Source organism: Pelophylax lessonae (genome assembly GCF_965119305.1).
Source record: "Pelophylax lessonae genome assembly, chromosome: 4".
In the NCBI taxonomy this organism is placed as follows: domain Eukaryota; kingdom Metazoa; phylum Chordata; class Amphibia; order Anura; family Ranidae; genus Pelophylax; species Pelophylax lessonae.
The window spans coordinates 450555693-450568921 of NC_138771.1; the positions used below are offsets into that span (position 1 = coordinate 450555693).

At 41.2% G+C, this 13229-nt stretch overlaps 1 protein-coding gene across 1 annotated transcript in view; it reads right to left on the reverse strand.

The window, feature by feature from the left end:
* CSF1R (colony stimulating factor 1 receptor) overlaps positions 1–6546 on the reverse strand; it is a 192114-nt gene extending 185568 nt beyond the window's left edge. The window contains exon 1 of the mRNA XM_082255573.1: positions 6296–6546. Coding sequence (XP_082111699.1) covers positions 6296–6344 — 49 coding nt within the window. The 5' untranslated portion in view covers positions 6345–6546. The remainder of the gene's footprint in view (positions 1–6295) is intronic.
* Between the last annotated feature and the right edge of the window lie 6683 nt (positions 6547–13229).

Genomic DNA, 13229 nt, shown 5'->3' on the forward strand with positions numbered 1-13229 from the left:
CAGCCCCCTGTGTCCATTCAGACACGGAGCCCTATTTCTGCTCTGCCCCCTCTCTCTCCTGGTTGGCTAACTGACTTTGATTGACAGCAGCGGGAGCCCATGAAGCCACTACTGTGTCTCAGCTAATCAGTAGGAGACGGCCAAGGAATTCATAGACATTACTGGAGGAAGAATGGGCTCAGGTAAGTACTAGGGGGTGCTGGAGGGTGGCTACTGCACACAGGTTTTTTATCTTAATGCATAGAATGCATTAAGATAAAAAACCTTCTGACTTTACAACCACTTTAAAGGGGTGATGGGCTTGAATGTTGCACCACCATATGCAAATGTTTTCATAGAACATATATAGATAGAACATGCATTCATATATAATAACCTTTTATTTAAAGATCACTGTACCTGTTGGTATAGATTTATTCAGCAGAGGAGCCTCCACCTCCCAGTGATAGTAGTGCATATAGAGATCAGAGCAACTAATTCCCATCCACTGTTATTTGACAGTCCATAGATGTTAATTTATAATCCACTTCAACACACCACTGGTGAAAAAAGGTGCCTCAGTCCCTTTATGCCATCTCACTCCTTGCTAATCATTGCTTCCCATCACTGATCGGCAAAATTCACTTAGTGATCCAAACCATAGCAAAAAACAGCTCGCTTGCTCTCAGGATCTGTTGTCATTGGCGGAGCCTGGTGTAGTCAGTCTCTAATAGCGCTCTGCCTGGGATTATATGACTAACCTCTGGGACCATACCCTGGGACCATACCAGCCAGAGTGACTACACGGGCTCCGCCAGTGACAACAGATGATAAGAGCAAGCAAACAGTTTTTTGCTGCATACAATGTTCCAGTATGATTAAAGGGAAATCCATGTGGTTTATTATATGTAGGAGAAACTACACAAAAGGTTAAAGACTATTGCTCGTCACAAATACTCCATTAAGAACAAACTAGTACAACTACCTTTAGTGCAAAACTTTGTGGAAAAAGGGCATTCAGTCTCCCAACTTAAATACATGGTAATTGATGGGGTGGCCCGCAATAGGCGTGGAGGCAATAGGGAATTGGCTTTAGGGAAAAAAGAAGTTCAATATATTCAATGATTGGACACATTAGGGTAGATTTACTAAAACTGGTGCACTCATAATCTGGTGTAGCTGTGCATGGTACCCAATCAGCTTCTAACTTCAGCTTGTTCAATTAAGCGTTCACAATAAAAGCTGAAAGCTGATTGGTTTCTATGCAGAGTTGCACTAGATTTTGCACACTCAAATTTTAGTAAATAAACCCTATTGTGTCCAAAGGGGTTAAATTCAGATTTTGATTTACCGTATTTTTCGGTGTATAAGACGACTGGGCGTATAAGACGACCCCCCTAATTTTCAAGTTAAAACATAGGTTTTGGGCTATACTCGCCATATAAGACTACCCCCCTTCGGAAGCAAGGCAACACCATTGAAAAACATCAGATTTCTCATAGGTCTCCAAGGTACCCCAAGTACTGTAATACATGTAATCTCTCATAATATCTCCAAGGTACCCTAAGTATTACCAGTAGATGTAATCTCAAGACGCTGGCTGTGCGGGAATCCTGTACCGGTATACCGTATGTACCGTAGCTTCGGCTACATACAGTATACCGCTCTGAGCCAATCACAGTGAGCGATATATTCTATTATTGAATGCAAAGCCTGCTCGGATTGGCAGAGTCAGAGAGGTGGGCTGATGTTACTCCGCCAATCCAAGCAGGCTTTTAATTCAATAATAGAATACATCGCTCTCCCTGATTGGCTCAGCGCGGTATACTGTATGTAACCGAAGCTACGGTACATACGGTATACCGGTACAGGATTCCCACACAGCCAGCGTCTTGAGAGATTACATCTACCGGTAATACTTATACTTAGGTTACCTTGGAGATATTATACTCGGTTATAAGACGACCCCCCATTTTTGGGGGATTTTTATGAGGTTCAAAAGTAGTCTTATACGCCAGAAAATACAGTATTTTTTTTTTCGATTGGTAAATTCTGTAACAATTTGTGATGTTTGTTATTCCAGTAATATTTGAAGGTTCTAATTGATTAATTATTATATTCCTTCTGATATTAGGTGCCATATCAGAACTTCATTCAGTTGATATGAGGTAAGTGATTACTTATTTCATTCATGATTAAGGGCACTTCATTTACCCATTTCGGGTCAGGTAAATCTATTGACAATAAAGGATTTTTTACAAGTCAGAGTACACATGTAATGTATATTCCGAAATGTCCATGCGGATTATATTATGTGGAGGAGATCACTCAGAAAATTAAGGACAGGATATCCCAGCACAAATCCTCTATTTGCTCTCCACAGTCTGAATTACCAGTTTCTAAACATTTTAAACAGTGTGGGCATACCGTAGCCCAGTTTAGATTCATGGTAATTGATCACATTCCACAACGGAGGAGAGGAGGGAATAGAGAATTGAAATTGAGAGAGAGGGAAGTGGAACGGATTTCACAATTAGATACTATTTATACCAAGGAGTTGAACAAAGATTATGATTTGCATTTGTTTTTGAAAAAATTGTAATAAGTTGTAATTTTTATTTTTTTACAGGTATCTATATGAAGTAACCAGAGACACTGTTATATTATTTGTCCTCTTAATATTAGCTGCTGTGTTTGATTGCATTGTATCATAATTGAAGTGATTCGGGTGTTGCTAATTTCCAGTCCAGGAAAAATGTGTTATATAAAGAGTATATGTGAGTTTGAATTTCATGCTTGTTATACGTGATGAAGGATCTTTACAGATCCGAAGCTGTTGTAATCTAAATGAGCTTGTAACTCTCTTAATAAATCCACAAGGAGCTGCAGTGCAGATTGGACTTTTTTTGTTTTTCTATACATTGGAGTTTGGGTGATCTCCGTTGTCTGCTTTGCACCTGAAGGATCTGGTTTTTTTTGCTGGGTGTGTGCTGCCCTGACCAGTATATATACACACACATATATATATATATATATATTTAAGCTGCATCTGAAGGATCTGTTTTTTTTTTTTTTTTTTTTTTGCTGGGTGTGTGCTGCCCTGACCAGCATATATATATGTATATATATATATATATATATATATATAAAATGCATCTCAAAAAATTTGATTATCATCAAAAAGTTAATTTATTTCCGTCATTCAATTAAAAAGTGAAACTTATATTTTCTATAGATTCATTACACACAGAGTGATATGTTTCAAGTATTTCTTTCCTTAAACTTTTCTTTAATAATACCCTAATATGGGTATTTTATACATAATTACATTGTTGCTCCTGCTTGGACCAATGCAACTATGTATAGTATATACCATACCTGGCCAATGCCCCTGGAAGCTGGAAATCAATGAAGTAAACAATGCTACTTCACTGATCTCCCCTTGCTCCCAGGTTACTTGCTGAGTGACTGCACCTCTGCTTACTGAGCACAGGAAGATGGCCACCGAATATCGGCACCTTTCACAGAATGCTGCAACAAATGTTTTCTGATTGGACTAGGTAAAAAGCATGACATCCATTCCGCACCTCTCCAACTCATCCAATGTAACTATGTATAAATTATCCATACCTGGAATTCATTTTTAAACATTCTGATGCCTGAGGTCCCATAAAACTTTGTACATGATAATTCGTCAAGTTGCAGTGGTGCATTTGACAACATAAATGTAAAAGATTTGTATACAGTTTAGAAAAGCATATAAAAAAATACTATTCACTTTGATAGGAATAAATTGTTGCCTGAAAGTGTTTTGAAAAAATGATGTTTAGAATTCTTGTGTTTGGCAAAAGATCTGGCAATGTTGATAGCTGAGAACTTTAGTGGATATTTATATGTCTTTCGTTGGATTGCCAGTACAGATCAAGATTCTTACCCAAACAATAAAACCATTACATGAACAAAGAAGACAGAAGGACTGAACCCACTCCCAGGTCTCCAGAGGCACTGGTCACCCTCTAATGCCCCGTACACACGTGCAGATTATCTGAAGACTTTTGTCTGCAGACTTACCAAAACCATATAATATGAGGTCAAACCTAAACACTTTCAATTTGTATGCAATCCGGCAGGCCCTTGCACTACATAGAAAAGGTAAGTCTGCAGACAAAAGTCTTCAGATAATCTGCACGTGTGTATGGGGCATAAGAGGTTAGAAATGGCTCCATTATGACAATCAATGCACCACATCTAGCACATTGTCTTGAGCAAATCTGACAAGTAGAACAACCAAATCACACATGCTTTAAAATAAAGGGTTTAATTAACTAAAGAACAATTTTGAAGAAGTATATTTGGAGCTTGGATTACACTATGCTGCTATCATCAGTGCCAGCGCTCATCTTTTATTGGAAAGGGAAAATTATCTGTCCATGTAAGTCCAGCATTATGGGACTTGTAGATGGAAAATGACTGTGGTTAAATACATGCCATTTTGGTAATATCAGACAATAATTGTGATATTTGAGGGTAAGATTTTAAGTTACAATCTTACCCTCGAATATCACAATTGTTGTCTGAGAAATTATTTACTAGAGAAATTGTGTTTGAGGTGAAAAATAATGAAATAGAGTGGTCCTTTAATGGTTTTGCTTTGGGGCCCCCTCACACCTAGTTACAATTGTGTTTGAGGTGGAAATTAATGAAATAGAGTGGTCCTTTAATGGTTTTGCTTTGCCCCCCCCCCCCACACCTAGTTACAAATTGTAAATAGGTGTGAGGGGGGGGGGGGGGGGCCCAAAGCAAAACCATTAAATGACCACTCTATTTCATTAATTTCCACCTCAAACTCAATTTCTCTAGTAAAACAGAAAACAAATTGTGTTCATAAAAATTATAAAGACTAGAGTTTCCTAAAGTCTATGTATTCTGATATCTTAAAACTTTATTTGCCAAATCATATTGCTATCTGCAGTATGTCACTATGCAGCATGCACAGCTCTGGGCCCCACAGAAGTCATATAGTCTGCTATGACTATAGATAAGTAGGGCACTGCAGGCAATAGGCTATAACAGTCAAAGAAAAATATATACCAGCGAAACATCAAGCCAAATGTTTCAGCAACCAAAGCCTAGGAAACTGTACATCTGCCTGTAGACAAATATAGAGAAAATCCAAGAAGTGGCTGGAGAAAGGTCTATTTTTTTTAGACTTAAGTCTAAAGCATGGGGGATCACCTGAAGAAGTCTGTAGCATGAGGGATCACTGAGGAAGATCAAGAGATTATATTGTGGTGCTGATTTACTTTTTTTTTGCTAGAGGAAATGTCTTCAATGATTCTGGCAGTACCCATCTGTGAATAAGGTAGCTGAGCAGGACATGGTGAACATTACACATATACATATGTGGAATACCACAGTTTGTATAAGTGTGGCTGTCATAAATAATCCAGTATCAGAAGAAAGCTACATATCAAACAACATTCAATAGTAAGACACTTACATAGCACTTAAAGTTATATAAGGCAACAGTAAAGCCCTGTACACACGCACCGATTGTTGGCTGTAAATTTTCGGCCAACGTCCGATCGGCCGATTGTCGGCTTGTTAGTATGATGCTTCCGACAACCGACTGCGACTTTTCGGCCGAACAAAATCTGGTGTGCATGCTATAAAATTTTTGTTGGCCGTCACCAGAACGGCCGATTGTTCGTCAGTCAGTACAGATTTCGGCCGACAAAAGTCAGATGAGCAAGACTGGGCATGCTCAGAGAAGAAAAAACACACGAAAAGTAGACCAGAACATGACATCACTTCTGCAGTTGGTTGTTGTTAGCCGACAAAATTCGTGTGCAGTCTAGAGCACATTTCAACCAACACAACAACACTGGACAAAAGACGGCCGATCGGTCGGCCAACAATCGGTGCGTGTGTACGAGGCTTTAGGCAATTTTGTGTCCAAACTTCTATCCCACAATGAACCAGAAAATTGCTACTTTGAGTTTACAAAAAGTGGAAGATCTGAACACAACTCCAGAACTGAGTGCAATACATCTTTTTATTGCAGCTTCTAAAATTATACAGATTGGATTCTTCATTCTACTCTATTGTATACAGCTTGCATGGCAGTGCATTTCAAACCAGTTGAGCCTTTAATCACTGTCAGACAGAAAATGATCAATAAATGGTCAGTTAATAAAAGTAGTAAAAGTTCAAACCCAAGTTTGCTAGTCTTTTTAACCTAAAATATATAGAGTACTAGATTTGAACCTGGTAATAAAATAACGATTGTTTAGCATCTCTGAAGTAGAGAACTCACCATGTCTGAGGCATGCTAAGATGATCAGGGCCAGGACCCTTGTGCCCATTGTGCCTCTTACTCCTACACGTCAGCTGTGCTTATCCAGTGCAGTACGATAAGAGATGAATTAATGTAAGCAGCTCCTGACTGCCAGAGAGACCTTGGTGTTCTGTCAGCTTTATTTCTGGTACATCCTTTTATCTGGCAACTTCTGTTTTCTCACTTACCACAGATGTGGAAACTGAGTCTTCTAACCCAAAATGAACGACATCTTCTTTAAGCTGTACTCCAGGCAGATATTAAGGACACACATGAATGCAGCTAATTGTTTATTATTACATCATGAAATCTATTTTCTTAATGCGAGCAGTGCAATAATTTGGCCTTGCAATCCTTATTCAGCAAATATTAGACTGGGGAAGGAATAATAAGCACAAGGAGCTAGTCAGTTGTGCTGCACTGCTCATGTGCTAACCAGGAACATGATGATGGTAGGAAAGAGCAGAGTGACAGGGAGAAAAGCTCATCAGTCTGCTACTTTTCCTTTTACTGCCCAGTCACAGTGCCCAGTGCCCATACTATGGACATTAACCACTTGCTGACAGTATAACGTAGTTATACTGCAGCAAGGGGGGTCTCGCTGCCAGAGACCCACTCCCCCTGAGATTAGACACAGTGGGGGCTGATCTACAGGTACTGCAGACTCGATGTCCGCCTGCACCCGCTGATCATTAGGTAGAGAACCAGAACAGCAATCTGCCTATGTAAACATGTATAGAAGGCATGGATTCTGTGTTCCTGTGAAGCAGGGACATGGATCCATGCCTTCCCCTAGTAAAAGCACCATGTGATCAAACACTTCCAGGTCTGGGGCATGCATGCGCACTGCCGGAGACCCGCTCCTGCTGTGATTTGACACAGCGGGAGCTGTTCTACAGGTACCTCAGACTTGATGTCCGCCGGCACTTGCTGATCATTAGACAAAGAGCCAGAAGAGCAATCTGCCTATGTAAACAAGTAGAGAAGGCATGGATTCTGTGTTCCTGTAAAGTAGGAACATGCATCCATGCCTTCCCCTAGTGAAAGCACCTCCCACACATTGCACAAACGCTGGCAAGGTATGTGATCCAACACTTCCAGGTCTGGGGCATGCATGCGCACTGCCGGAGACCCGCTCCCTCTGTGATTTGATACAGCAGGAGCTGTTCTGCAGGTACCGCAGACTCGATGTCCGCCGGCACTCGCTGATCATTAGACGAAGAGCCAGAAGAGCAATCTGCCTATGTAAACAAGTAGAGAAGGCATGGATTCTGTGTTCCTGTAAAGTAGGAACATGGATCCATGCCTTCCCCTAGTGAAAGCACCTCCCACACATTGAACAAACGCTGGCTAGGTATGTGATCCAACACTTCCAGGTCTGGGGCACGCATGTGTGCTGCCGGAGACCCGCTCCCACTGTGATTAGACACAGCAGGAGCTGATCTGCAGGTACTGCGGACTCGATGTCTGCCAGCACCTGCTAATCATTAGGCAGAGAGCCAGAACAGCAATCTGCTTATGTAAACAAGTATGGAAGGTATGGATCCTGTGTTCCTGTAAAGCAGGAACATGGATCCATGCCTTCCCCTAGTAAAAGCACCTCCTACAGTGACAGTGGATATTTTTAACCGCTAGTCCCCAAAAAATGTCAAAAGTGTCAGTTAGGCTCCATGTACACGGGACGTTAGAAAAAACGTCCTGCAAAGCTATTTCTGACGCCGGGAAAAAGCAGCTGTTAAACGTGCTTTCAGTAGCTTTTTCCATTTGCGTTATTGCACGTTTGGCCACGTTGCTTTTAGCAGCGTTTTTCTGCCTCCATTCAAAATCAATGGTTCCCTATGGGAGTATATTGATTTGAATGGAAGTCGCACCGCAAGTCGGATACGACTTGCGGCGCGACCTGCACTGTGAGAATCTTGAGGGGGAACTCCACGCCAAAAATGGGAAAAAAACTGCGTGGGGGTCCCCCCCAGGTTCCAAACCAGGCCCTTCGGGTCCGGTATGGAATTTGAGGGTAGCCCCACGCCGAAAAAACGGCGTGGGGTCCCCCCCAAAATCCATACCAGACCATTATCCGAGCATGCAGCCCAGCAGGCCAGGAAAGGGGAGGGGGCGAGCGAGCGGCCCCACCCCCCTGGACCACACTAGGTCACATGCCCTCAACATGGGGGGGTGTTGGTGCTTTGGGGCAGGGGGAGCTCTGCACCCCCCACCTCAAAGCACCTTGCCCCCATGTTGATGAGGACAAGGGCCTCATCCCCACAACCCTGGCCGGTGGTTGTGGGGGTCTGCGGGCAGGTGGCTCATCGGAATCTGGAAGCCCCCTTTAACAAGGGGGCCCCCCAGATCCCGGACCCCCTCCCTATGTGAATGGGTATGGGGTACACTGTACCCCTACTCATTCACCACATAAAAGGCAGTGTATGGAAATAACAACAGGAGACGTTTTGGAAAGTGTATTAAAAATCTTCATCCGGCTCTTCTTGTCTTCTCCTCTCCGGGGGTCTTCTGCTCTTTTGCTGTCCGCTCCTCTCCGGGGTCTTCTGCTCTTTTGCTGTCCGCCCTTCTGCTGTCCTCTCTTCTTTTCTTCTCCTCTCCGGTCTTCTGCTCTTTTGCTGTCGGCTCTTCTTCTTCCTCCAGACCTCTTTCGACGACGTCTCCGGTGATTATGCCGGTCTCCGGTCTCTGCAGCTTATTATATAGCCATTAGGGGGCGTGGCCCCTGATGACATCATCGGGAGGCCCCGCCCCCTCATGTCACAGATGACGGCATGCTATGTAAAATGCACGTCCCTGGTGTGTGCTGTCAAGGTGTCGTGGGATTCATTGTTATGTTTCACACATTTTACCTTTTTTCACATTTTATTAGGTGTATTTTGAGGGAAAATTTACATTTTATTCTACTTTTTGCACTTTTGCAGTGCATTAGGATGTTTACATTTTTAAAGAAAACTTTATTGAAATGTCACAAAGGGGGACATTTATTAAAAATTGTGCACAAAGCATTGGGTGCAGCTGTGCATAGTAACCAATCAGCTTTTAGGTTTTACTGTCAAAGGTTAATTGAACAAACTGAATTTAGAAATTGATTGGTTACTATAAACAGCTGCACCAGATTCTGTTGCACACCAGTTTTATTAGACTGTGACATTTTATCAAGTTCTTTTGGCTGCAGCGTGGTGCGAGGCAGTGGATTGTGTAACACTGTGCCATACTGCCATACTTTCATTGCAAGCTGCAATATATTGTGTTTTTGTTCTTGGGATTAGTTATCCTTTACGTTGCACAGAATCCCCCCCCCCCCCCCTTATGGCTAAAGCTTTTCTTCAAGGTGTAAAAGCTAAAGAACTAAACATATCTATACAATCATATACACTCACCTGCCACTATATTAGGTACACCTGCTTAAATGCTTGGTAACACAAATTGCTAATCAGCCAATCAAAACGCAGCAAGTCAATGCATTTAGGCATCTAGATGTGGTGAAGACAACTTGCTGAAGTTCAAACCGAGCATCTGAATTGGGAAGAAAGTGGATTTAACCACTTGCCGACCGCTCACATTGAGCGTACTGCGGCAAAGTGGTTCGTTATCGTCCAGCGACGTGGGTCTACGTCACTGAACTCCTCCCCTTGTGGGCGGCGCACTGCTGGAGGCTCACTCCCGCTGTATTCAGACACAGCGAGAGTCGGGCCAGGGGAGGAGAGGCGGTGATCACCGCCACTCTTCCCCAATCGTCGGGGATCGAGTGTGGAGATCCGACCGCTTGTGTAAACAAAGCGGGCGGATCTCCTATGTGACAGGCAGTCACAGATTACAGGATTCAGCATAGATGAACCTGCGATCTGTGCCTGTGTCACACAGTCCCCTCCCCCCACACACGTCAGTAAGCACCAGGCATACATTAACCCCTTGATCACCAATAAAAGTTAACCCCTTCCCTGCCAGTGTCATTTTTACAGTAACAGTGCATATTTATAGCACTGATTACTGTAGTAATGTCACTGGTACCCCCAAAAGAGTCAAAAATGTCAGTTAGGGGTCCGATCTGTCCGCCGCAATGTCGCAGTCCCGCAGAAAAAAAATTGCAGATCACCGCCAGATCGCCGCCATTACTAGTTAAAAAAAAACAATAAAAATTACATCAATTTCCCGTAGTTAGTAGCTGCGATAACTTTTGCGCAAACCAATCAAAATACGCTTATTGCGATTTTTTTTTGCCAAACATATGTAGCAGAAAACAAATTGGCCTAAAATGTTAAAAAATTTAGATTTTTACATTTTTTTGGGGGAATTTCCTATAAAAAATGTGAAAAATATTGTTATTTTTTCAAAATTGTCGCTCTTTTTTTGTTTATAGCGCAAAAAGTAAAAAGCGTACAGGTGATCAAATACCATCAAAAGACAGCTCTATTTGTGGGGATAAAGGGACATACATTTATTTTGGGTACAGTGTCACACGACCGCGCAATTGTCCGTTAAAATAACACAGTGCCGAATCACAAAATATGGCTTGGTCAGGAATGGGGTAAAATCTTCTGGTCTTAAAGCGGATAAAAATACGCTAATTGAGAATTTTTTTGTCAAAGACATGTAGCTAAATACATTTTGGCCTAAATATATGACAAAAATTGAATATATTGGATATTTTTTAAAAGTAGAAAAATATTGTTATTTTTTCAAAATTGTCGCTTTTTTTTATTGACATCGCAAAAATAAAAAGCGCAGAGGTGATCAAATACCACCAAAAGAAAGCTCTGTTTGTGGGAAAAAAAGGACGTAAATTTCGTTTGGGTACGGTGTTGCACGACCGCGCAATTGTCAGTTAAAGTCGCACAGTGCCGAATCGCAAAAATTGGCCTGGATGTAAAGCAGGAAAATCCTCCGGTCCTAAAGTGGTTAAGTGACTTGAATGCGGCATGGTTGTTGGTGCCAGATAGGCTGGTCTGAATATTGTAAAAACTTCTGATCTACTGGGATTTTCACGCACAACCATCTCTAGGGTTTACAGAGAATAATCTGAAAAAGAGAAAATATCCAGTGAGTGGCAATTGTGTGGTTGAAAATGCCTTGTTGATGTCAGAGGTCAGAGGAAAATGGGCAGACTGATTTGAGATCATAAAAAGGCAACAGTAACTCAAATAACCACTCGTTACAACCAAGGTATGCAGAATGTATCTCTGAAAGCATAGCACATGGAACCTTGACGCAGAAGGGATACAGCAGCAGAAGATCACACCGGGTGCCACTCAACTAACCAGGTCAGCTAAGAACGGGAAATGGTGACTACAATTTCGAGGATGCAATCAAATTTGGACAATAGAAGATTGGAAAAACATTGCCTGATCAAATTAGTCTCAATTTTAGCTGTGACATTTAGATGGTAGGATCAGAATTTAGTGTAAACAACATAAAAGCATGGATCCATCCTGCCTTGTATCAATGGTTCAGGCTGGTGGTGGTGGTGTGGGGGATATTTTCTTGGTACACTTTTACACTTTTAATTACACTCAAACTGGTTTCTTGAACATGACAATGAGCTCACTGTACTCCAAAGGCCTCCACAGTCACCAGATCTCAATCCAATGGAGCACCTTTGGGATGTGGTGTAATGGGAGATTTGCATCATGGATGTGCAGCTGACAAATCTGCAGCAACTGCTATCATGATGCTATCATGTCAATATGGACCAAAACTTTTGAGGTATGTTTCCAACACCTTGTTGAATCTATGCCATGAAGAATTAAGGCAGTTCTAAAGGCAAAAAAGGGTCCAACCCAGTACTAGCAAGATATAGCTAATACAGTGGCCGGTGAGCGTATGGGCCTACTTTAACCATGTGTGATAATTAATTGTACAAAAAAACTCATACAAATATATAATAAATCATAATGAATATAAAGAAATATGGCAACCTCCTAACCACATTTTTTATTTTAATATTTATTATCGAATAACTTCATCTGGGGTTCAACAGACAAAAGTCCTATGCGCCACACATTACTGCAAGACCCTGTTGATATATAAAATGACAGCCTCAGCCCAGGCTCCAGCCAAGCCACGCCTCCAACGCATTTCACTCTGCCTGCTGAGCTTAACCATGGGGTTGTTTAGTAGGCGCTCACATAGATAGCTGTTTGAGAGAGCAGCAGCCTGATTTGATAACAGTGCACAAAATCTAAGGAGAGATCTTTCAAGCTGAGCCTTAAACACAAAGGTAACAGCTATCAATCGTGATGTGTCTTGCACTGGTTTAAAGAGAAACTGTAATAATTTTGGGTGCATTTTTTTTTTTTTTTTAAGTTTAATTTTTTTTTTTAATGTTTTCATTTTTTTACTATATGTAAATTACAATTTTTATTTTGCAAAAAAACTTGAACACTACAAATGATTCCCATAGCACTATGGGCTAAAAAAGAGACATTAATGCAGTTGCTGCCTTCATTGTAGCTCCTTTGCCTGACTGATATATGAAATAACTGAGATCCATCTTTTTACCTTTGAGTTTAAATAAGTTACAATTAAAAATAAATAAATGGTGTGAAAAATCACTTTATACTCCCCTAAACTAATATTAGGCTGGATTAGTTTGGGTTACAAACTTTTTTCTGCTACTTTTAATTCTATTTTTCTTTCTAGACAAAAACTGTTAAAATTTCAAACAGAGCAAGTTTTAAAACCTCAAGATCTCATACAAAGCTGTTTTATGCTGCAGTTTATCTAATCTGTTAAAAACAGACAGAAGTGGTGGAGGAGTCAGGAGGGGAAGAATTTACACCACTGTTATATTCTGTACATCACCTTGGTATTCTAGAGTCTTTGTTTTTTTAGGGGATCATTTTTTTATGTTTTCTTTTCTGTGCTCAGTACTGAAAAAGACTAATTTAACTGTGTTTTTTTATGTTTGCCATTA